The sequence below is a fragment of the Canis lupus genome, chromosome 28 (genome assembly GCF_003254725.2).
Source record: "Canis lupus dingo isolate Sandy chromosome 28, ASM325472v2, whole genome shotgun sequence".
Lineage (NCBI taxonomy): Eukaryota > Metazoa > Chordata > Mammalia > Carnivora > Canidae > Canis > Canis lupus.
In genome coordinates, this window is record NC_064270.1 from 14,618,732 (window position 1) to 14,644,105 (window position 25,374).

Genomic DNA, 25,374 nt, shown 5'->3' on the forward strand with positions numbered 1-25,374 from the left:
AGTGCCCCAAAATTCTCATCACTTAAAAAACTGAAGTCTATAGACTTAAGTATTTTTTTAAGATTTTATTTATTTATTCACGAGAGACACACACAGAGAGAGAGAGAGAGAGAGAGGCAGAGACTCAGGCAGAGGGAGAAGCAGGCTCCTCAAGGGGAGGCTATCCCTATAACTTTAAGTATTAAGCACTATTTCACTAAATGTTCAAGGAGAAGTTGGACATGACCCCAACAAGTAAGATTTATGCTTTGGGAAGGAGACCAAAGATGACCTCTTCAGTTCTTTCAGCTTTCAAGGTTCTATGATCCTGGCATTCATAATCTGCAAGATCAAAGTCCAACAGAAAAGAGGAGGTATGGTACCTGGCATTCTAGTATAAATCTGAGGATTTAGAGTGATTACACTCTCATGAGCCAAAAACACTCCTCTTTTTGTTCACAATAATTCAAAGAAAGCTAAAGTTTCATTTGCTGAAGAGATGTCTGTTGCATTTGCTGACAGGATAATATATTGCTACCCAGTAGTAATGGCTTCCTTAACCTACTAGCAGATTAACAATCCAACGTGTTCTATGTGGTTAAAATACCTAAGTTATATGACCAAAGTTCCAGCATGACTTTTGGGAAAGAAAAAAACGGAGAGGGAAAATTAAGGGATAAGATGAAGAACTGCCCACAATTTAAAAAGACTACTTGTTTTAGTGCCCTAGATATGGGATGCAAGGAAAGAAATTAGGGACCTAAATTATGACTACTGATCCCATTTGTGGCTAGGATTTATAGAAATTACAATTAGAAACCAGCATTTGTGAATTAAGTCATGATTAAGTGTCTGTACTTCCCAGCAAGAGTCCCTTTTGAAGAGGAAGAAAAAAAAAATCAACCTTTTCTCAGGTGAAAATGAAAGTTTTTGTCTTACCTCGAGATCAGTAATAATTAGGGAGCAGCTCATCCCTAAAGGACCAAGGACAGCTATACCAGCAAAGCAGGCCATCTCCAGAGAGCCAGAAGATGAGAGGAGCTGGCTGGGAAAAAGCAAAACCCCTGGAATAACAGGCTTTGGACTGCTGGACTCTAGCCCCTTCCTGCTCCTCATGACCCTTCCTACGCCTTATGACCTATGAAGACAGAGAAAGAAGCAATTCTAGGTCACCTTGACTGCTCCTCTGGTTCTCAAGTCCTAGCTTTTAGAAACAATTATAAAGACAAAGAAGCAGTGGTGACAGAAACAGAAGAACAAAGAAATGCCCCTAAAACCAGAGGTGGCAGGTCCTCTCCCCCGCCCCCCTTCTTCTTCTTCTTCTTCTTCTTCAAGATTTTATTTATTTGAGAGAGCGGGGAGGGGAAGGAGCAAAGGAAGAGAAATAAGCAGACTCTGCACGGAGCACAGATCCTGACTCAGGACCCTGAGGTCATGACCTGAACCAAAATCAAAAGTCGGAACTTACCCAACTGAGCCAGTCAGTCACCCCCAAATTCAGAGATTTCTAAAGAAAGGATCCCAAGTCAATCTCACACAAACACACCAAACTTCCTCTCATTCATTCATTCTCTCTCTGAATCTCTCTCTTTCCAGGTTTTGGATGCTTACCTAATAACTGACAAAAACATAGGGTGGGATCTACTGATTAAAAGATTAGCAGAATAAAGGACTTACATCAGATGGCTCTTCTCAGATACCCATAAAAAAGTCAATGCTAAGTTTAAAACCTAAAGTTATTTTACCACACCATAAAAAAATTATATGTATGAAAAAAAAATTATATGTATGAGACCAAATTAACTACTAGTGGGACAAACTCAAACCAAAGGCCTTTGCTGTGTAGATACACATTCACAGAAACAAAGAATGTTGTTAGACTGTGGACCTAAAAAGAGAGGAGAGAATTTGCTCTCCTACCATGGGGGCCATTCACTCATACACTTGGGACCAAGGGCTAGAACACTTTAATGGAAACTGCCAATCATATATTTCTTCTTTAGTGCTCTCAGCAATTTCGTCTGCAACTATCTCCTCAGACTCAAGCCCTTTCAACTTACCTCAAGGCCCAGGACTCTTAATTACCTCTAGTCACCAGGAAGCAGCTATTCTAATATCACTGGTTCCGTCACAAAGACTGTCCCTCCAAACCACCTCCAAAATGTTCAAGTACTTGACATAATTCATTAAGGAAGAAAAATATCAATGTAATTAACAAGCAAAAAGACTAATTGTTTTCCAAAACAATATTCAAAGTAAGGTCACCAGATATATGTACAAGATCTTTTCCAACTAACTCACCATTACAAGGTTCCTCAAGTTGGCTATTCACAATCCTATAAAAACTTAGCCTTTGGGCGGCTGGGTGGCTCAGCGGTTCAGCTCCGCCTTCAGCCCAGGGCGTGATCCTAGTCCCATGTCGGGCTCCCTGCGTGGAGCCTGCTTCTCCCTCTGCCTGTGTCTCTGCCTCTCTCTGTCTCAAGAATAAATAAAATCTTAAAAACAAAACAAAACAAAACAAAAAAAAACTTAGCCTTTACAAAAGATAAGAGCCCACATCTGGAAGGCCTCAACTAACACTCTCAGAGCATGTACCTGGAACCCACTAAGCAGGTCCTTCTATTTTATACTCTAGCAGCTTGATTCAGGATGGAGGGCTGAGCTCAAGGTTGACTCCTTTTCTCTTAGGAGACATACTCCAGAAATAGTCCCTTATCTGAGCCAACAAAAATAGGCCACAGTCAGCAGCCCCTACATTGGTGGGAGAAAATGAGATGCAAAAGATGGGGCACAGGACAAGAATATTTTCCATAAATCAACACTGACTCCAGACATAAATGAACACACTTAACAACTCCTTCATCCATTCCACATCAAAGTACTTCTCTTAAAATTATATACCTCCAAAACAAGTGTTTACCAACTAGTGTTGTTACTTCTGTACTGTACTCTTTCTTTGTTACAAAGCTTATCATGCAAGCATCAGGAGCCAATGAGCTCTCTATACATTTTGAGCTGTAGGCTAGTAGCTCACCAAAGAATGGAGCAGGATCTAGAATGCTGTGTTTAACACCTACATGTGAGAAAATCTCTCACAAAATGTATCTAAACTCTAAATACATTTTCCCCCCACTTTTACCTAGTCTTAGCTCCAGACATGATAAAGTGAACAAAATTAGGGACCTATTTTTTTTTTAAGATTTTATTTATTTATTCATGAGAGACAAAGAGAGAGAGACAGACATAGAGGGAGAAGCAGGCTCCCTGCAAGGAGCCTGCGACCCCAGAGCCCCAGGATCACCACCTGAGCCAAAGGCAGATACTCAACCACTGAGCCACCCAGGTGCCCCAAGGGCCCTATTTCTAAGGCATCCTTACTTTCTCAGGAAATACATGAGATTCTTCTTTCCAGTATACATGTTGGCAAATAAAGTTTATTATAGTGAATGTTGCATGTGTATGTTATTTAAAGCTACATAAGAGTGATATTTCTGTATCTCACTGGAATTAAGTTGGTATAAATCTAAACAGTTTCTGATTCCAGTAAATTAAGATGTATATGGCAAGCCCTACAGCAACCACTAATCAAATAACTAAAAAAAAAAAAAAAAAAAAAAAAAAAAAAAAAAAATAAGTGAAAAAATCATTAAATCAAAGTGTTACACCGGAAAATATTCACTTTTGCAAAAGAAAGCAGTTAAGAAGGTACTGAGGGATACAAAAGACATGAGACACATAATAGCAAGCTAAAAGAGAAACGGCAGACATGAGTTCAGTTATATCAACATTAAATGTGAATGGAATAGGGGGGATCCCTGGGTGGCACAGCAGTTTGGCGCCTGCCTTTGGCCCAGGGCACAATCCTGGGGACCCGGAATCGAGTCCCACGTCGGGCTCCCTGCATGGAGCCTGCTTCTCCCTCTGCCTGTGTCTCTGCCTCTCTCTCTCTCTCTCTCTGTGACTATCATGAATAAATAAATAAAATCTTAAAAAAAAATGATTGGAATAAATAACCCAATCAAAAGGCAGACTAGATAAAGTAACCAAGATCCAAATATATGCTATCCACCAGAGACCTATTTTAGACTCAAAGATACAAATAGGTTGAAAGTAAAAGAGTGAAAAAAAGATACATCATGACAGAAATGAAGGCAGAGACAATACAAAAATAAAAACTGGGCTCTGGAGCCCATGGCTGCAACACTGGAGCACGGTGAAACCACCAAGGGGAAGCCCTTTAAGCTCCTAGGAATTTTAGATGCACAGTAACATTCCCTGTGCATGGGATTCAATATTGTATGTTTCATTAGGCTCTCCTGTGGCTGACCTTGGACATTTTTTGTTAACTAGTAGAATGAGAAGATCATGTGATGTTGGAGTAGGAGGATTTATCTTGTTGACTTTAGTATGCTAGTTCCATTGTAAGTATGTATAATTATGCAAAGCTAAGAGTCCAGGAAAGAACTGCCAGAGAAGGAATTCAAAATAAGATTTTATATGAAAGTACCCACCTTGATCCTGAAAGAAAACAAACCAATAGCAATAGTAGCAAATGAGTAGTCTCAAGCAGAGAAAACCCAAATACAACTCACCAGAGTCAGTGTGAACAAAACTGAGGTCAACTTTATTAAACCTTGTATGTACCACTAAGCTTTCAATGAAGTAAATAAAGTATGTGTTAGTTGTAAAAAAAAAAAAAAGACGGGGGGGAGATTTTAATACCCATTCTTTAATCATGGACAGAACAACTAGGCGGAAGATCAACAAAGAAAAAGAAAACTTGACGGGCGCCTGGCTGGGTCAGTCAGTAGAGTATATGACTCTTGATCTTGGGGTCATGAGTTTGAGCCCCATGCTAGGTGTAAAAATTACTCAAAAAAAAAAAAAAAAAAGAAGGAAGGAAGGAAGGAAGGAAGGAAGGAAGGAAGGAAGGAAGGAAGGAATGAAGGAAGGAAGGAAGGAAGGAGGGAGGGAGGGAGGGAAGGGAGGGAGTGAGTGGAGGGAAGGGGATAAGAAGAGAAGCGAATAGAACGAAGATAGACTATCAGCTAAGATAAGAGAAGAGCAGTATGAAGACGCAGAGCCTAGAAAGACTATAAAACTTGACCATCACTATAAATCAGTTAAACCTAACAGACCTCTAGAAAACAGTACACTCAACAACAGCAGAAGAGACATTTTCCTCAAGTACATATGGAATGTTCTATAGGATAGATCATATGCTGGGCCATAAAACAAACCTCAGTAAATTTTAAGTGACAGAAATAATACAAAAGTATGTTCTCTAACCAAATTTCTTTCTGTTGCTGATTTTTAATTTCATTCTACTGTGGTCAGAGAATATACCCTGTATTATTTCTATCATGTAAAATTTATTGAATATATTATATAGACTCATCAATCATTATGTTGTACACCTGAAAGTGAAGTAACATTGTGTGCCAGCTATAATTTAAAAAATACATTAAGGGTTTTTTTCTACAGAAAAGCAAACTAAGCATAAGACAAGCAGGAAGAAAATAATAAAGAGTGTAAATTAATGAAATAAGGAACAGAAAAACAAAAAAGAAAAGCAGTAAAACCAAAAGCTGGTTCTTTGAAAAGATCGAAAAAACTGATCAACCTTTTTAGTTAGACCAACAAGAGATTTGTTGAAGAGGAGAGTCAAATTACCAGAATCAGAAATGAAAGAAAGAATTTTACTACTGACCTTACAGATATACAAAAGGATTATAAAGTACTACTATAAACAACCGTATGCCAATAAATAGCTTAGATGAAATGGACAAATTCCCAGGAAGACACAAATTATTGAAACTGACTCAAGAAGAAACAGACAATCTGAACATACTTACATAGCAAGCAAAGAGATTTAATTACCTTTGGGGTTTTTTTGTTGTTGTTGTTGTTTTGTTTGTTTGTTTGTTTGTTTGTTTTGAGAGAGAGAGAATTTGAGGAAGGGGCAGAGGAAGGAGGCAGATAGAGAATCTTAAGCAGGTTCCACACCCAGCAGAGAGCCTGAGGCAGTGCTTGATCTCACGACCCTGAGATGATGACCTGAGCTGAAATCAAGAGTTGGGATACCTAACTGACTAAGCCATACAGGCACCCCTTTAATTACTATAAAAAAACTACCTGTGAAAACAACCCAGTCTCTGATGGCTTCACTATTAAACTATATTAAAGATTTAAAGAATTAATACCAACCCTCTAGTCTTCCCAAAAAATTGAATAGAAGAGACAACCTCCCTAACTCATTCTATGAGGCTACCAATACACTGATATCAAAACCAGACAAAGACCACAAGAAAAAAAAAAAACTACAGAGCAATATCTGGACCCAAAAATCTTCAGCAAAATACAAACAATCTGAAACCAGCAAAATATGAAAAGATTTATACATCATAACCAAATGTGGCTTACTATAATATAACCATATCAATGGAATAAGAAACAAAAACCACATAATCATCCCAATAGACACAGAAAAAGCATTTGACAAAACCCAACACCTTTTCATAATAAAAAAAAAACACAAAAAACTAGGAATGGAATAGAACTTTTTCAGTCAAATAAAGGGCATCTAAAAAAAATCCACAGCCAAATTTTTTTTTTTAAGATTTTATTTATTTATTCATGACAGACACACAGAGAGAGAGATAGAAAGGCAGAGACACAGGCAGAGGGAGAAGCAAGCTCCATGCAGGGCACCGATGTGGGACTCGATCCTGGGTCTCTAGGATCAGGCCCTGGGCTGAAGGCGGTGCTAAATCGCTGAGCCACCCAGGCTGCCCACAGCCAAATGTTTTTAATAAATTTAAAATGTAAGAAAAAAATTAAAAATGCCTATAATCCCTCCAATCAGAGATAAGAACATATTGATTAGTATCTTTTCAGTTATATGCATATTCCTTTTGGGCACATTCTCTTTTACCAAAATAATGTCAAGAAGGCAGAGTAATAAAATAATAAAGCCATTGTCAGACATCTTCTCAAAGGGCTGGAAGTGATAGAAAACATAAACTCTCTCCATCTAAACTATTTTCCTAACAATAATGCCAAGATGCAGGCTGACAGCCTAAGTTTCAGTGTTACCTTTGATGTCAGGTTGTAAATAATATAATTCTGTATTTCTGGTCCCCTCTAGGTCCACATGAGTAGAGCCAAGGGAACTAATAAAGTTGGATATGGAAAGGAGTTGCTTTCTAGAATGATGTCCCATGCAGATCATCAGAACCAAGGCTGGTATAACCTCCAGATTTGCACATTAAGAAAAAATTTTTTAAAAAAGATGATAATGAATATTTACATACATTTACACTATTCCAATAGTGTCCAACTATTCCACATATATTGTCATTTAATAATCTCAGCAATGACCCAGGTTCCATGAGGAAACTCAAAGCACTAAGAGGTTAAAGAATTTGTCAAAATAAGTGGTTGTTAAACTCAGAGTACAGAACTCTATAGAGTCCCTGCTCTTAACCACTATGTTATGCCCTCTCTCTCTTTTTTTTTTTAAGATTTATTTATTTATTCATGAGAGACACAGGGAGAGAGAGGAAGAGACACAGGCAGAGGGAGAAGCAGGCTCCATGCAGGGAGCCTGATGTGGGACTCGATCCCAGGTCTCCAGGATAATGTCCTGGGCTGAAGGCGGTGCTAAACCACTGAGCCCACCCAGGGCCCCTGTTATGCCATCTCTTAAACAAGCAGAGGAATAAACAAACCTAAAAACCAAAACAGAATAGGGACATACGGAAAAAATGTGGAGTGTCAATTTCTATACTTATCAGGTTAATTCAGCCTGATTTCATTTTTTTTTAAAAGACTTTATTTATTCATGAGAGACACACACAGAGAGAGAGAGAAAGAGAGAGAGGCAGAGACACAGTCAGAAGGAGAAGCAGACTCCATGCAGGGAGCCCGACGCGGAACTCGATCCCGGGTCTCCAGGATCAGGCCCTGGACTGAAGGCAGCGCTAAACCGCTGAGCCACCAGGGCTGCCCTTCAGCCTGATTTCAATTAAGAAATCAGAACTGTGATTATCTCAAAAAAGCAAAGTGGGTGCTGGGATATCCACATACAAAAAATGTAACTGGACCCTTCCCTTACACCATATATAAAACTTCCCTCAAATGTATCAAAGACCTGGGATCCCTGGGTGGCGCAGGAGTTTGGCGCCTGCCTTTGGCCCAGGGCGCGATCCTGGAGACCCGGGATCGAATCCCACATCAGGCTCCCAGTGCATGGAGCCTGCTTCTCCCTCTGCCTATGTCTCTGCCTCTTTCTCTCTCTCTCTCTTTCTCTCTCTCTCTCTCTGTGACTATCATAAATAAATAAAAATTTTTAAAAATGTATCAAAGACCTAAATGTAAGAGCTAAAACTCTTAGAAGGAAACATGGGAAAGCTGCAGGACTTGAATTGGCAATGATTACTTAGATATGACACCAAAAGCATGGTCAACAAAAGAAAAAGTAGATAAACTGGACTTCATCAAAATTAAACATTTTTGTGCATCAAAGGACACAATCAACAGAATGAAAAGGCAATCCACGGGAAAAAGTATTTGCACCATGTATTTCATTAGAAATTAGCATCCAAATGTAAAAGAATTCCTAAAACTCAACAACAAAAAAGCCAAACAACCTAGCTTAAAAAAAAAATTGGCAAAGGACAGGAACAGACATTTCTCCAAAGATAGACAAATAGCCAATAAGCACATGAAAAAATAACCAATACTACTAGTCATTAGGGAAATGAAGTCAAAACTGCAATTCAATACCACTTCATATCCATTAGGGTAGCTATTATCAAAAAATAGAAAATAACATGTATCAGCCAGGGTATAGAGAAACTGGAACCCTTGTGAAACACTGATGGAAATATAAAATGGTGCAGCTTCTATGGGAAAGGGTATGGTGATTCTCCAATAAAATTACCATTTAATTCAGCAATTCTACTTCTGGGTATATATCCAAAAAGAAGAAAAAGATTCTCAAAGATCTGAACATCTATATTCATAGAAGCATTATTCACAATAGCCAGAAAGTGGAAGCAATGCAAAGGCCCATCAATGGATAAATAAAATCTGGTATACATCCAATGGAATGCTGGATATATTTTAAAAGTCTTAAAAAACAAGAGAGAGGGCAGCCCGGGTGGCTCAGCAGTTTAGTGCCACCTTCAGCCCAGGGCCTGATCCTGGAGACCCGGGATTGAGTCCCATGTCAGGCTCCTCACGTGGAGCCTGCTTCACCTTCTAACTGTGTCTCTGCCTCTCTCTCTCTCTCTATGTCTCTCATGCCTAAATAAAATCTTTAAAAAAAAAAAAAAAAAAGAGAGAGAGAGAGAGAGAGAGAGAGAGAGAGGAGGGGCACCTGGCTGGCTCAGTCAGTGGAACATGGAACTCCTGATCTTGGAGTTGTAAATTCAAGCCCCATGCTGGGTGTTGCAATCACTCAAAAAAAAGGAGGGATGCCTGGGTGGCTTAGCGGTTGCGAGTCTGCCTTCAGCTCAGGGTGTGATCCTGGGGTCCCAGGATCAAGTTCCATATCGGGGTCCCCGTGAGGAACCTGATTCTCCCTCTATGTCTCTGCCTCTCTGTGTCTCTCATGAATAAATAAAATCTTTAAAAATAAAATAAAAATAAAATTTTAAAAAAGGGAAAGAAATTCTGATACATGATACCACATGGAAGAACCTTGAGTATATTAAGTAAAATAAGCCAGTCACAAAAGGATGAATTACTGTTTAATTCTTCTTGTAAAGTTCCTAGAGTAGTCAAATGCACAAATACAGAAAGTAGAGTGGAGATTGCCAGGGGCTAGAGGAGAAGGGAACAGGGAGTTACTGTTGCAGTTTCAGCTGAAGAATATGAAAAAATTGTGATGATGTGGATGTACTTAATGCCACAGAACTGTAGACTTAAAAATGGTTAAAATGATAAATTTTATGTTATGTATATTTTCTTGCAATTTTCTTTAAAAAAAATTAAGTGAGGGATGCCAGGGTCATGAGATCAGCCCTGCATGGCTCCATGCTCACCAGGGAGTCTGCTCTAGATTCTCTCCCTCTCCTGCCCACCCCTTTCGTATTATCTTGTGCTCTCTCTCTACAATAAATAAAACTTTACAAAATTATAATAATAACAAATTTAAAAAATTTAAAAAGCAAAGTGGAAAAAGACACCAAGGGAGTTTCAGATTGAGGGAAGGAGGGGGTTTTATATATTTAAGTCACTCTCAGGGCACCTGGGTGGTCCAATGTTTGAGTGGCTGCCTTTGGCTCAGGTCGTGTTCCCAGGGTTCTGGGATCGAGTCCTGCATTGGGCTCCCCACAGGGAGCCTGCTTCTCCCTCTGCCTATGTCTCTGCCTCTCTTTCTCTGTGTCTCTCATGAATAAATAAAATCTTTTTTAAAAAATGAAAATAAATAAAAAATAAAGTCCCGCTCACCTAAAATCACAGCAGCCCCAACTAAAAATCTTAATATTTCATTACGAATATCTGAATCTCTTCAAACAAGACTACTTTACTGCACTGCAGTTCACCAAACCCAGCTATGACCTAATGCAAAACCTCACTTTGCAGCATAAACCAAGTTAGGGCAAAACAGATGATTAGCCACATGGGATTCAGTGTGTGTTTTTTTATTTCTAGCTATAGTTTTAAGAGACTAGAGAACAGCAACTATTAGAATAATACGTAATGCTCCCAGTCACTGGGGAAACAATATTATAACAGCCTCATTTTGGTGCTTTGTTTTAATCTCCATAATGCTTTTTCATTCTCTGTAATGGGAGATCAGCAGGGTCTGATTAACGGAAGAAAGGTCATTACTGATAAATTCTAACCCAGGGGATAATCTGAGCCTGCCTGTCTTGCCACTTTTAAGTAGACAACTGAACTAGAAGCTTATTTTAACGTACTTCTTGCTATTCAAGAATCATCAGCCCAATCCCTCTGCACCTATCATTTGACTACTTTGGTCCATATTTACTTTTCACTAGACTATGTTGCATCCTTCAGCTGAAGTGCCTGGTATCAAACTGTTCCTCCCTTCAACTTATCAATATCCATTCAGATAAAAGAACTGTGACTAAGAGGCAAATTCTGTAGCCCAAACAGCTTCATGGGCAAGAGGATCTGGAGGGACTCTGCCTGGCTGCGACCTCACATTCCCTTTCCAACCCTAATTCTGGCCATCAATAGTGAATGTGCTCTCCCTGATTACCGCCTGAGGGCTTTTTCTCCATGACAAGCAGAACTCTATATGCAGCCTGCTCCAAAGGGTGCTATGCTCAATGAACCCCTCTAGAGGCTGCTGAGAGCTATTCTTGTTCCCCAGCCTCCCTAACACAGTGTACATTTAAAGCTTTCCTCCTCCTCCTCCTCCTCCTCTTTTTTTTTTTTTTTTTTTGAGGGAATATTTTTTTAGGGTAAAGGAAAACAGCTACATAAGCACATAAGCAGGAAGTAGGGGGAGGACTACTTCAGCACTGAAACAAAAAGATCATGGAGCAAAGAGAGAGACAAGAGGCAAACTCACAAGGTAAACAATGAAAAGACTTACAAAGAGATGCACTAAATTCTTTTTTTTTAAGATTTTATTTATTTCTTTATTAATGAGAGACACAGAGAGAGAAACAGAGACATAGGCAGAGAGAAAAGCAAGCTCCTCAAGGGGAGCCTGATGTGGGATTCGATCCCAGAACTCTGGGATCACGCCCTGAGCCAGAGGCAGATGCTCAACCACTGAGCCACCCAGGCATCCCAGAAATGCACTAAATTCTTATTCCAAATCCCAACCTAGTCACTAACCACAGCAATATCTTAAAAGGTCATTCTTGTCAGCCCCGGAGGCCTAATGGATAAAAGTCATTGTCAAAGAAAAACTAAACTTTAGTTTAATGCATTCCAAATAAAGAAAACATTTTATATATTAATCATAGTTAAAACTATCCACTTTAAAATTACACACTAGAAAAAAAAGATTACACACTAGGAGAAAAACCCATTTGCAGTGACTCAGCCACTATTTTTGTGAGCAACCAGAAAACAGGACTGCGAACCTTTGTGCTAATAAAATGCTAATTAAGGGAAAAGCATCAAGATGTTAACTTGAATAGATTCTTTAAGGGCTTCAAATTACTTACCTTGAAAGTTGTTCAGTTAGATGAAGGTCAGATTTTAGTCTAACATTTTTCGTTTTCTCTTTTGAGTAATTAGGTTAACAATCAGCAGACATCTTCCTAAAATATAGGAACTCACTGGGGTAACCTCCTAAGTGGTGGCAGGAAATCTTTAGCATAGAAGACTTCAACACTTGATCTTAGCCAAAAGGCAGAGAAGCCATTGCATAGAAGACTTCCCAAGCAAAACTTTCAAGCAAAACTTCCCAAATGCTTTCCTTCCAGTTCTGCATCTGGCCCCTTGAAGTATTTTTCCTTTGTGGACCAGTTGATCTGTGAAGGCAGCTTAAGCAACAATTATACAAAGTAGAATTTTAAAGGTGGAGCAATAATATTTTATTTTTCCTGTGGCAAAACAAAGGAACATCCTGTCTATGGGAAGGAACAAATATAGGGCCCTGTACATTAACTATATTAGGTGTTCCAATAAAAAAATGGCAGTTTCAGGGCACCTGGCTGGCTCAGTGTGTAGCTCTCAATCTCAGGGTTGTGAGTTCAAGCCCCACACTGAGCATGGAGGTTACTTAAAAAAAAAACAGCAGTTTCTCAAAAACACTAATTTGAAAAGATACACACTCCCCTATATTTACTGCAGCATTATTTACATTGGTAAAGATATAGAGGCAACCAAGCGTCCATCAAGAGATGAATGGGTACATTTCTGGTATACACACACACACTCTTACACACAATGGAATATTACTCAGCCATAAAAAAACAATGAGATCTTGCCATTCACAGCAACATAGATGAACCAAGAGGGTATTATGCTAAGGGAAATAAGTCAGACAGAAAAAGACAAATACCATATGATTTCACTCACGTATGAAATCTAAAAACTAAAACAACAAGCAAACAAAAACAGACTAATAAATACACAGAACAAACTAGTAGTTGTCAGATCGGTGGGAGTAGGAAGATGGATGTTATAGGTGAAGGAGATTAAGAGGTACCAATGTCTAGTCATAAAATAAACATGAAAAGTACGGCATAGGGAATATAATCAATAAAACTGTAGTAACCACATATGGAACTACACTTATTATCGTGAGCACTGCACAATGAATAGAATTGTTCAATCATTATGTTGTATATCTGAAACTGATATAACATTGAATGTCAACTATACTTCAATTTTAAAAACAGCAGTTTCTAAGTAGCTGCATTTTAAGAATCTCTTTGAAGGATCAAACAGGAAGAGAGAGACAAATTGTTTAAACACAAATAACTTTGACAATTAAAGAACTGGCATGACTAAGCCACGAAAGACAAGTGAAAAGCAAACAGAATGACACTTGAGCAAATTTAGGCCTCTGAGCATGTGGAAGCACTTTTAATTTTCACTGTCACAATCTAAACTCCAAAGAACATTAAAGTCTGTAGCCTTTCTGCTGCTTTTCACCTGCTAAGATATTATGTTAGGGTTGCCATTAGATGTATTGTATTCCAGAAGATCCCAAAGATATAACTTGTAGCTGTCACCAACTACCAAACTAGCTTGAGGCCCTCTCAGTTGTTAGATGTCTGAAAACTTCACATGCAACCCAAACCTTTCCCATGGTTATCAAAGAATATACTACAGAAGTAGCTAAGACTTCATTTACTCGGCCTTAGAAATCTTTTCCAGGGGTGGGATCAGCACAAATAATCTTTATAACGACAGAAGTAAATGTTGCGCTCTATCACAGTTTTACTTCTAAGCCTTTATCTACTCTATCCCTGGTAATAAATTTGGTGGTCAATAGTTAACCATCTCATAGTATCCCTGGGAGACCCATGGGTCCAATCTTTGGACACAGTCTCTTGTTTTCTTTCTTTTTTTTTTTTTAATTGGTTAACCAAATATTCTTTTTTAAAATATTTTATTTATTTATTCATGAGAGACACACAGAGAGGCAGACACATAGGCAGAGGAAGAAGCAGACTCCCTCCCTGCAGGGAGCCTGATGAGGGACTCAATCCCAGGACCCAGGATGATGACCTGAGCCAAAGGCAGATGCTCCACCACTGAGCCACCCAGATGCCCCAGTCTCTTGTTTTCTAAACCACCCAAAGTTAATAGTGTCATGGATGTACAACACAAGCTCTTAGAAAAAAACACAGGAGCATAAGACAGCACTCATTATCATTGAGTGGAATGCAGACTTGTTGAGCATACCACTTTTTCACCCTCAGCCAAGAGAATACTAACTCTGAGAAAAGAGACTCCCTGTACCACCCTCATTCAAAGCATCAGAGTGTACCTACAAAAAAAAAAAAAAGCAAAACATCTTTTAAGGTTAAGGATAACATCTTAACTTTTATGGAAGGGACAAATGAAGATGTACTTAGGAAATATTCTAAGGAAGGCTCAAAATGCTAAACCTAAAAACGGTATGGCAAAAAAAATTTTTAACTCAAAAAATTAAGTTATATGATCTACCAATTCCACTTCTAAGTATATGCCCAAAAGAAGTGAAAGCAGGGACTGGACAGACATTTGTACACCCATGTACAAACAACCAAAACACAATGACCAAAAAGTGGAAGCAAACCACTTGGGATTTCATCAAGGATGAATGGATAAACAAAATGTGGCATATACATACAATGGAATATTAATCAGCCTTAAAAAGGAAGGAAATTCTGACACATGCTACAACAGAGATGAATTTTAAATACATTATGTTAAGTAAACGGCCAGTATTTTAGAGTTGCCTAGGTGCTTTCACATACGTTATATACTTCTCACAACTATTTCCCTGTGAAACAGTTTTTATCACCATGACCTTCATTTTATAGATAGTGGAAAGAGGTCCAGAGAAGCTAAATAATTTGCTCAAGGCCACACATTAAGTGGTAGAGACAATATTAAATCCAGCCTCTGTAAAATTTCTATGTTCCTTCAATACATCATGCTGGTAGCCTTTGATGCAACGCTATGGGAACCATTATGGTATAGAAGAAGGAGCCTTGGGGTGCCTGGCTGGCTCAGTTGGTGGAACATGTGGCTCTTGATCTTAGGGTTGTGAGTTTGAGCCCCATTTTGGGTGTAGAGATTACTTAAAAATAAAAAACCTTTAGAAGAAAGAGCCCTGAGCCCTGGACTCACACAGCTTTGCCAAACAACTGTGAAACTCTGCAATCCACAATATCTTAAAGAGTCATTTTCCTCCTTGGTAAAAGGTGTATTTTTAAAAGCTTATGATATACTCTATAGAGTTTGAATATTAAAGAAGACAGTATATAAAAGAGTACAAAGTTTAGCACTTATTAAGTGAAAATAAGTGTCAGAAAGTAAAAAAAAGTAAACTTTAGCTGGTTTACCCTGACTGGTATTTTGCCCTGATTTGGCTTTAGTGTGATAACTGACATTCAAACACATTTTTCCTGCAATCTCTTGAGAAAACTGACTGGATCTTTGATACTTTTGACATATACTCCAAGTCTAATTCATTAGTGACAGTGAAGATAATCTAATTATTCTATGCAGCAAGTTCATCAAAGAAATGTGAGGAATGAAAATGAAGGTATAGGCTGGATGGAGACTTGCAAAGAGAAGAAAAAAGTCATGGTTATAGGCATCTGCTCAAAGTTCAGCCCAGTCCTTTCCAGGCTATTCACAAAAAGCATAGGCCAAAAGCTTAAATCAGCTGTTTGACAGCCCTTGGGAAGAATAAGGACAGCAGCCAAGCCAGAAGCCACTGAAATGAAAAGCCACAAAGTAGGAAATAAAGCAAGCATAAAGGAATGTGATCAAGGAAACAAGTCCCAGATGAAAAGGAGCTGCCTGGAAAGCCTAAGTAAATACATGAATAAATAAACATAACATAAATTATGCCCATATGAACTTCATACTCTAGCCCAGAATCTGGAGCTTCTTTCATACACCCACATTTGTCATACTGTCCTTGGGTCACAAAGGGATATTTGGGAGAAGACAGTTTGTAATTTCTGATTCTTACAGAAAATTACATTTATCATAAGGCCTCACTATAGTATCTGGTTTATTTGCTAGGTACAGATATGCATTTGTGAAATTTATAAAACTGTGTTTGCAGCAAAATGTCTCTGGGGTCAGGTAAGGCAGATCAACCTTCAGTGCAATCTTGTTAGCACATCTTAACCCCCATACCCCCTCATTCCAGCTCTCCCAACACACACATTTCACACTTCTCCTTCTGTTCCCAGATGTGCCAAATACCAATGTAAATCACTACAGGACATTTTATCTTTAAAAAAGGGAGAGAGAGAAAATAAAAAAGAAGGAAAGGAAAATAATAAAGATACAGAAATAAAAACTAAATCCCAGCTCTGCCACACATTAGAATCTATACCAAGTTGTGGATGTGCATTACCATCGCTGGGAATGGCTGGCAAGGCTTACATCTGGAGCTAAATCAAGTTTCCCCATCTGCTGGGTTTGCCTCTTCTACTCAAGTGTTAATCTTTCAATTGTTTGCAAGAACAATTTAATAACTGTTGAGAAAATGGGAAATGATAGGCACAAAGGGAACGAGGAATATAAGGAAAGTCAGCTTGAGATTTCACGATACTGAAAGTATATTCTCTCCATTTACAAAGAGTTCACTTCTGTGAGTGTGTGGTATTTCCTCAAGACCCTAAGCCAAACTCCAAGTCGGACTCAATTTTATCCAATACATATAGCACTCTGTAATTGCCTTGCTGTTTCATAAGGAACCTAAAATAATCTTAGCCCCATGAGCTCCATTTGCCTCTGTTTACCACAAATAGAAAGAGCCATGTAAAGCAAAACGTCAAAGTTCCAGATCCCCATGAGTCATTCACTGAACTCACAGAGAATGGCAGAAAAAAATTTCAGAGAAAAGCTTTCAGATGGCCTATACACAGAAAACACTTTGGCAACAAAGACGCCTGAAAAGGGCTTGCAACCATCTTGGTAAGAAAATTCATGAACTGCACTGTGAGCTATTTCAATATGACAATATGAAAGTCTCATGTTCTCCTGCTTTTCTTGATCAAGTATGACATTTCTTCCACTCCTACAGACATCAGGACTTAAAAATAGCAGTAGTGTTCAACACACTCCACTCAGAAAGGTACAATAAACCTCAGGATAAGCCAAGGAACTCTGAAAGAGGTAAATTCTCATTCCGTACCTGATATTAACCAACGCATGGGTCACCTTGCTAGCTGCTTCTTTCCACTGGCCTGCATTGGTAGAAAGCCTCAGGACTATAAGGAAGAAAAGAAAAAAGATTGTCAGACCCCCAATAAAAAAAAAAAAAATCACAAATATGAGGAATAAAGACACATATCAGAAGAGCATTATTAGAATAACCAAACAGAACCTACACCAATGTTCTGTTTAAAACTACCTTATCGGGGCAGCCCTGGTGGCGCAGCGGTTTAGCACCACCTGCAGCCTGGGGTGTAGTCCTGGAGACCTGGGATGGAGTCCCACATCAGACTTCCTGTATGGAGCCTGCTTCTCTCTCTGCCTCTTTCTCTGTGTGTGTGTGTGTGTGTGTCTCTATGAATAAACAAAATCTTAAAAAATAAAAATAAATAAATAAAACTTCCTTATCTTAGTGAAAAATATATGGGCTTATTCTCAACTATCTTCACCAGGACTTTTTTCCTTCTAGCTTTATTTTACTTTCCTTTTTTTTTTTTTTAAGGTTTTATTTATTTATTTATGAGAGACAGAGAGAGAGAGAGAGAGAGAGGCAGAGACAAAGGGAGAAGCAAGCTCCATGCAGGAAGTCCAATGTAGGATTCGATCCCAGCACTGCGGGATTATGCCCCAAGCCAAAGGCAGATACCCAACAGCTGAGCCACCCAGGCATCCCTTTTTTTCACTTCTATCAAAATACTCCTCTCCTCCTCTGCCCCAAGGGGCAGGGGAACCCAATTGGGCAGGGGAACCCAAATCCCCTCCATTTACTCCCTAACAGGTTTCCATACTTAGTTTTCACATTTGTTTAAAACCTACACTGAGGTGGTAAGATAAGGTTAACCTCGCTGCCACATTTATCATTTACCTAATGGGTAGGGCTGATTTAGTGGAAGTGGCTGGCTGAATAAGTATTCCTTTCTATTCCATACATATCTTTCTCCTAAATATTTAAGCTGGGTCAAACAATACAAATAATCTTGCCAGATGGAGAACGGTCATGTTTCAATCAAGAAGTAACCTGTTTTAGATCCTTTGACTTAATTGTGTGACCTACAACATGAATCAACAGGAATACCCTTCCCTTTTATGATCAAATTCTATCTCTTTTCCATACTTACCAATAGGAGGAAAGATGATGGAAATATAGAACATCCTCAATCAGCTAAAAGCTTCAGGGCCATACATTACAGTAACTGATACCATTTTAGAAAAGAGACAAACCAGCACGTTGCTCCTTGGAAGAGCAAGCACATGGTAGGCACTCCAAGTTTCTGGTTTTGTTTTGTTTTGTTTTTTAAATATTTTATTTACTTATTCATGAGAGACACAGAAAGAGGCAGAGACAGGAGAAGCAGGCTCCAAGCAAGGAGCCTGACATAGGACTCAATCCCAGGACTCCAGGATCACGCCCTGAGCTGAAGGCAGACGCTCAACACTGAGCCACCTAGGTATCCCCAAGTTTATGTTTTAAATGAAGGAATAAATAATTAAGAGCCAAGTTTACTATGTGCCAAGAAGTGAACAAAGTTAGATTATATTCAAGATAGCATAAAGATGAGGAAACTGAGGCTCAGAGGAGACAATTATCTAAGTCATTCAAGCAGTTATATGTAACTGAGCTAGAATTTGAACCTGGAGGGTATGACTCCAGAGCATGTACTTATAGTAAGTAGGTATGTGTATGAACCCTAAAGTCAACTGTCAGAGTCCAATTCCAGCCCCTGCCATTTACTAAGATAATAGCAATACTTACATGAAAGGATTATTATGAAAATTAAATGTTAATATACATAAAACCTTAGATCAGCGCCTGGCATATAATAAATGCTGTATAAACATTAGCTATTATTATTTAGATAAATGGCCTCCCAAACAAATGAATGAATTTGAGACTTTCCCAAAGGAAGTAAAGTGGAGCCCAAAAAACATTAAGAAATGTGGAACGGGGATGCCTGGGTAGCTCAGCAGTTGAGCATCTGCCTTACGGTTCAGGGTGTGATCCTGGAGTTCGAGGGTGGAGTCTGACATCAGCCTCTCAGGCTCTCCGCAGGGAGCCTGCTTCTCCCTCTGCCTGTGTCTCTGCCTCTCTCTGTGTCTTTCATGAATAAATAAATAAAATCTTAAAAAAAAAAAAATGTGGAACCAATCTGTCTAGGAACTTTATTGATTTATTGATTTTATTTATTTATTCGTGACAGAGAGAGAGAGAGGCAGAGACACAAACAGAGGGAGAAACAGGCTCCATACAAGGATCCTGAAGTGGGCCTCGATCCTGGGACTGTGGGATTATACCCTGAGCCAAAGGCAGATGCTCAACTGCTGAGCCACCCAGGCACCTGTGCCTAGGAACTTTATACCTGAGTACCATCACTACCTATTCCTGGCCAGTATTCTAGCAAGGAGTAGCAGAAGCAGCTATATCAGAGGGAAGACCTACAGCTGTAACAGAGAAAGAAAATTCATCTGGCTGCTCTGCATCTGTTCTAGCAACACCTCATTTTCATAAATTCATACAATTTTATGGAAGAGACTATGGAAGCCTTAATAAAACATATTATCAAAACACTGCTTTTCTAATTTACAAGATTTAGTGCCAGGTAAGTTGGTATAGTTCCAAGTTAAAGCTTCTCAGTCTGCAATCTGGTTTCACTCAGTGTACGTGCAAATTTAGTTGTGCAATGAACACAACTGTTTCAGCAGGTCAGACATATCTTTACCAACTCAACTGTGAAACTCCTTCGATGTGTTTTTCACTAGATCCTCCACTAGATTATAAATTCTCTGATGGTAGGGACCAAAACATTTACGGAGTTGAGCTGAATTTTTGTCTCCTTCCTCAGAGAGGTATTTAACTCTGTCAATTGATTATTTCTCTGTAACATTCTGTCAGCTCTGTTCCTTAGTGAACAGGCACCAGATGACCTCATTACTGCATTCCCTTGGAAATGCCATAGGCTTTTACATTCTTTTTTGTTACCAAATTTAAACACAAAATTATTTCAAAATTCCCTAAAAGCCTCAAGTTAAGGTAATCATTTATGTAGTAAATTATGTAGTAATAATTTACTACATATGTATGTGTAACATATACACAGCCGTATTATACATTTTTATAATAGTAAAAACTGGAAACAACTATAATTTCCATGAAAAGAATGGTTAAATAAACTATACCCACATTGTACAAAATAAGACAGAGAGAAAGACTTAAGAAAATTACAAAAAAAAAGAATATGACTCTTTTTTTTTTTAAGATTTTATTTATTTATTCATGAGAGAGAGAGAGAGAGAGAGAGGCAGAGACACAGGCAGAGGGAGAAGCAGGCTCCATGCAGGGAGCCTGATGTGGGACTTGATCCCAGGTCTCCAGGATCACACCCTGGGCTGAAGGCGGTGCTAAACCGCTGAGCCACCGGGACTGCCCATATGACATATGTTTTAAAAACACAAAACAGAAGGATAACATGAGTATAACTATGTAAAACTATGCATTCACATAGGCTAATATACTGCTATGAAACCAATGGTAGCACTAGAAAGGGAAGAATGTAAAAATTTTTTAATCTTTCCATCTTGCTTTTTCTTTAGTATTTGTAATTATCTTTTTTTAATTAAAAAAAAAACAGTTTAAGGGCAGTCCTGGTGGCACAGCGGTTTAGCGCCGCCTGCAGCCCAGGGCGTGATCCTGGGGACCCTGGATCGAGTCCCACGTCGGGCTGCCTGCATGGAGCCTGCTTCCCCCTCTGCCTGTGTCTCTGCTTCTCTCTCTCTCTCTGAATAAATAAATAAATCTTTAAAAAAAAAAAACGTTTAAAATTGGTATCATTTATGGTTCAGGGCAGCTTCTTTGGAGAGCCTTCCTAATTCAGTGGACTTGACTGCAGTAAATTAATGTCATAGGAGTATTAAATGTGTGCTTTTATCAAAAATGTTTCAGTGAGCCTCCCTTTTCTAGACATGACAGGAGAACAAGACATAATTTACTCTCCTACCTCAAATGACAGAACACTGGACAGAACAGATGAAACAACATCTACAAGATATTGGACAATAGGGCAGCCCGGGTGGTTCAGCGGTTTAGCACCGCCTTCAGCCCAGGGTATGATCCTGGAGACCTGGGATTGAGTCCCACTTCAGACTCCCTGCATGGAGCCTGCTTCTCCCTCTGCCTGTGTCTCTGTCTCTCTCTCTCTCTCTCTCTGTGTCTCTCATTAATAAATAAATAAACCTTTAAAAATAAATTTAAAAAATAAAGATTAAAAATAAAAGATACTGGACAACAGGCATACAGAACTGTGATCCCTGAAGAAAAAAAACAAGGGGAGCCCTATGATTACCCCAGCTTACTGCATGGAGAAGTTTCTAGCATGTGGGGCAGGGAGGAAGAACCTAAACAGAACCCAGAAGTCTTGCCAAGCCAAAGACATAGAGATCAACACTTAGAGAGGCCAAGGCACCTAGAATGGGGCAGAGTACTGCAGAAGAGGGCGTTCAACAGGGAACTCTGGAGGTGTGTAGAGGGATCCTCTTAGCTGAATATTGATCTGTATATAGAGAAGAGGAAAATACTCAAGGCTGGGCACAAAAAACCACTGGAAAGGAAAAGAAATTGTAAAGCTCATGTAAGACTCCACAAATAAAATAATTTGTCTTTCCACCAGTAAGAGTAGAAAGATCTACTCATATACTGGTTTTCAGACAGAGTCTGCAGATGGATATTGTACTAGTAATGGGGCCAAATTAGCCTATATTAAAAATTGCTCCCAACCTCCCCTGAAAACTCTTAAATGCAAACCTGAAAGGATAAAACTGATTCCAAATAACATAACCCATTCTAAAACAAAGTTTAACATTATATAAAATAACAAAATCTAGCACTAACAACATTAAAATCACAATGTCTAAAATCCAATTTAAAAATTACCAGGCATTCAAAGCAGCATAAAAATATAACCAATAAGCAAGAGAAAAACCAGCCAATAGAAACAGATCTAAACATGAAGAAAAACTAGCAGAATTAACAGAAAAAGACATTAAAACAACTAGTGTAGGGGCACCTGGGTGGCTCAATGGTTGAGCGACTGCCTTTGGCTCAGGTCATGATCCCAGGGTCCTGGGATCCAATCCCGTGTAAGGCTCCCCTCAGGGAGCCTGCTTCTCCCTCTGCCTATGTCTCTGCCTCTCTCTCTCTGTGTCTCATGAATAAATAAAATCCTAAAAAAAAAATAAATAAAACAACTAGTGTAAATATGGTCTGTATTCTCAGGAAGATTGAGAAAAATACAAATACAATGAGGAAAGAAATGGACATATTAAAAAAGAAGTCCAAAAAGAACTTTTAGGGAAGAAAAAAACCTTCTGAAATGCAAACTACACTGGATAAAATGAGCTAAGATTAATGAGATCAACAGCATATTAAAAAATACAGAAGAGACATCCAAATCGGGAAGAAAAAAGTAGAGTTGTCACTATTTGCATATGACATGATACTATATATAGAAACACTAAAGACTCCACTAGAAACTATTAGAACTGATAAATGAATTCTGTAAAGCAGTAAGATACAAAATTAATATACAGAAATCTGCTGTCTCCATTCACTAATAACCAACAATTAGAAAGAGAAATTAAGAAAATAATCCCATTTACAATGGCATCAAAAAGATTAAAATACCTACAAGTAAATTTAAGAGGTGAAACACCTGGGACTCTGAGAACTATAAGACAGTGGTGAAAGAAACTGAAGATGACATAAATAAATAGAAAGATATTCCCTGCTCATAGATTGGAAGAATTTATATTGTTAAAAATGTCCATACTACCCAAAGCAATATAGAAATTCACTGCAGGGGGATCCCTGGGTGGCTCAGTGGTTTAGCGCCTGCCTTTGGCCCAGGGCGCTATCCTGGAGTCCCGGGATCGAGTCCCACGTCGGGCTCCCGGCATGGAGCCCGCTTCTCCCTCCTCCTGTGTCTCTGCCTCTTTCTTTCTCTCTCTATGTCTATCATAAATAAATAAATAAATCTTAAAAAAAAAAAAAGAAAAGAAAAGAAATTCACTGCAATCCCTATCCAAATACCAACAGCACTTTTCACAGAAATAGAGCAAATAATCATAAAATTTGTATGGAACCACAAAAGATCCTGAACAGCCACAGAAATCTTGAGAAAGAAGAACAAACCTGGAGATATCATGCCCCCAGATTTCAAACTATACTACGAAGCTATAGTAACCAAAACAGCATGGAACTAGCACAAAATCAGACACATAGATTGATGAAACAGAGTAGAGAATCCAGAAATAAAATCGCATCTATTAATCTATGACAAAGGAGGCAAGAATATACAATGGAGAAGAGATAGTCTCTACAATAAATGGTGTTGGGAAAACTGGACAGCTACATGCAAACAAGGCTCCACTTCCTTATACCATATACAATAAACTCAAAATGGATTAAAGACCTAAATGTAAAATCTGAAACCATAAAACTCCTAAAAGGAAATATAGGCAATAGACTCTAGGACATCAATCTTAGCAATATTTTTCTGGATCTGTCTCTTCAGGCAAAGGGGGGAAAAGCAGGAATAAATAATTGGAATTATAACAAAAATAAAATGCGTTTGCATAGAAAAGGAAGGAAAATATCAACAAAACAAGCCTACTAAATGGGAGAAGACATTTGCAAATTATATATATGATAAGGGGTTAATATCCAAATAAAAAAACTCCTAAAGTCAACACCAAAAAACAAACAATGCAATTAAATGAGTGGAAGATTTGAATAGATGTTTTTCTGAGAAGACATATAGATGGCTAATGGACATATTTAAAGATATTCAACACGATGACTCATCAGGGAAATGCAAATCAAAACCATAATGAGGGCAGCCCTGGTGGAGCAGCAGTTTAGTGTCAAAACGCCTGCAACCGAGGGTGTGATCCTGGAGTCCCGGGATCGAGTCCCACATCAGGCTCCCTGCATGGAGCCTGCTTCTCCCTCTGCCTGTGTCTCTACCTCTCTCTCTCTCTCTCTGTGTCTCTCATAAATAAACAAATAAAACCTTAAAAAAAAGAAAAAAACCTATAGCTAACATCATACTTAATGAAGAATAATCTTAAGATTGTAAAAAATACAAATATATCCATTCTCACCACTCTGATTTAATATACTACTGGAGGGGCACCTGGGTGGCTCAGCGGTTGAGTGTCTGCCTTTGGTTCAGGTTGTGATCCCAGGGTCCTGGGATCGAGTCCTGCACTAGGCTCCCCATGGGGAGTCTGCTTCTCCCTCTGTCTATGTCTCTGCCTCTCTTTGTGTCTCTCATGAATAAATAAAATCTTTTAAAAAAATAAAGTAATATGCTACTGGAGGTCCTAACCAGTGAAATAAGGCAAGAAAAAGAAATAAAAGGCGTACAGATTAGAATAAAAGGAATAAGACTCATTTTAAAAATATTTTATTTATTTATTTGGGGGGGCATGAGTGAGGGAATGGGGTACAGAGAGAGGGAAAAGCAGCAAACTCTCCACTGAGCAGGGAGCCCAATGTGAGATTTGATCCCAGGACTGTGAGATCATGACCTGAGCCAAAAGCAGACACTTAACCAACTGAGCCATCCAGGTGCCCCGAAAGGAATAAAACTCTTTTATTTACAAACTACACAGCTGTTCACATAGAAAATTCTAAAAAGATTATAAGCTACTAAATCTAGTAAGTGAGTTTAGCAAGATGACAGGATACAAAGTAAATTTAGAAATCAACAGTGCTTCTATATATTAGCAATGAGCAAATAAAAATTGAAGTTCTAAAAAAATACCATTTCCAACAGCACCAGATTCCATGAAATGCTTTGAGATAAATTTAATAAAATATGTGCAGCATGTGCAATATGTTTGATGAGAAAAATCAAATACTTCAATAAATGTTCACAGGCTATAAGTTGTATTATTAAGATGTCAATTTTCCCCAAAATGATCTATAGATTCATCATAATCTATTTTAAAATTTTTATCTTTTTAAAAGATTTTATTTATTTGAGAGTGATCGTGAGAGAGAGCACA

At 38.6% G+C, this 25,374-nt stretch overlaps 1 protein-coding gene and 1 pseudogene across 8 annotated transcripts in view; one reads left to right on the forward strand and one right to left on the reverse strand.

Annotated features, from left to right (window-relative positions):
* ARMH3 (armadillo like helical domain containing 3) overlaps positions 1-25,374 on the reverse strand; it is a 181,807-nt gene that overhangs the window by 70,168 nt on the left and 86,265 nt on the right. For all 8 annotated transcript variants that reach the window (XM_025466988.3, XM_049103002.1, XM_049103005.1 and 5 more), the window contains one exon: positions 17,294-17,369. In XM_025466988.3, coding sequence (XP_025322773.1) covers positions 17,294-17,369 — 76 coding nt within the window. The remainder of the gene's footprint in view (positions 1-17,293; positions 17,370-25,374) is intronic.
* On the forward strand, positions 4,171-4,593 carry LOC125753890 (cytochrome c oxidase assembly protein COX20, mitochondrial-like; annotated as a pseudogene).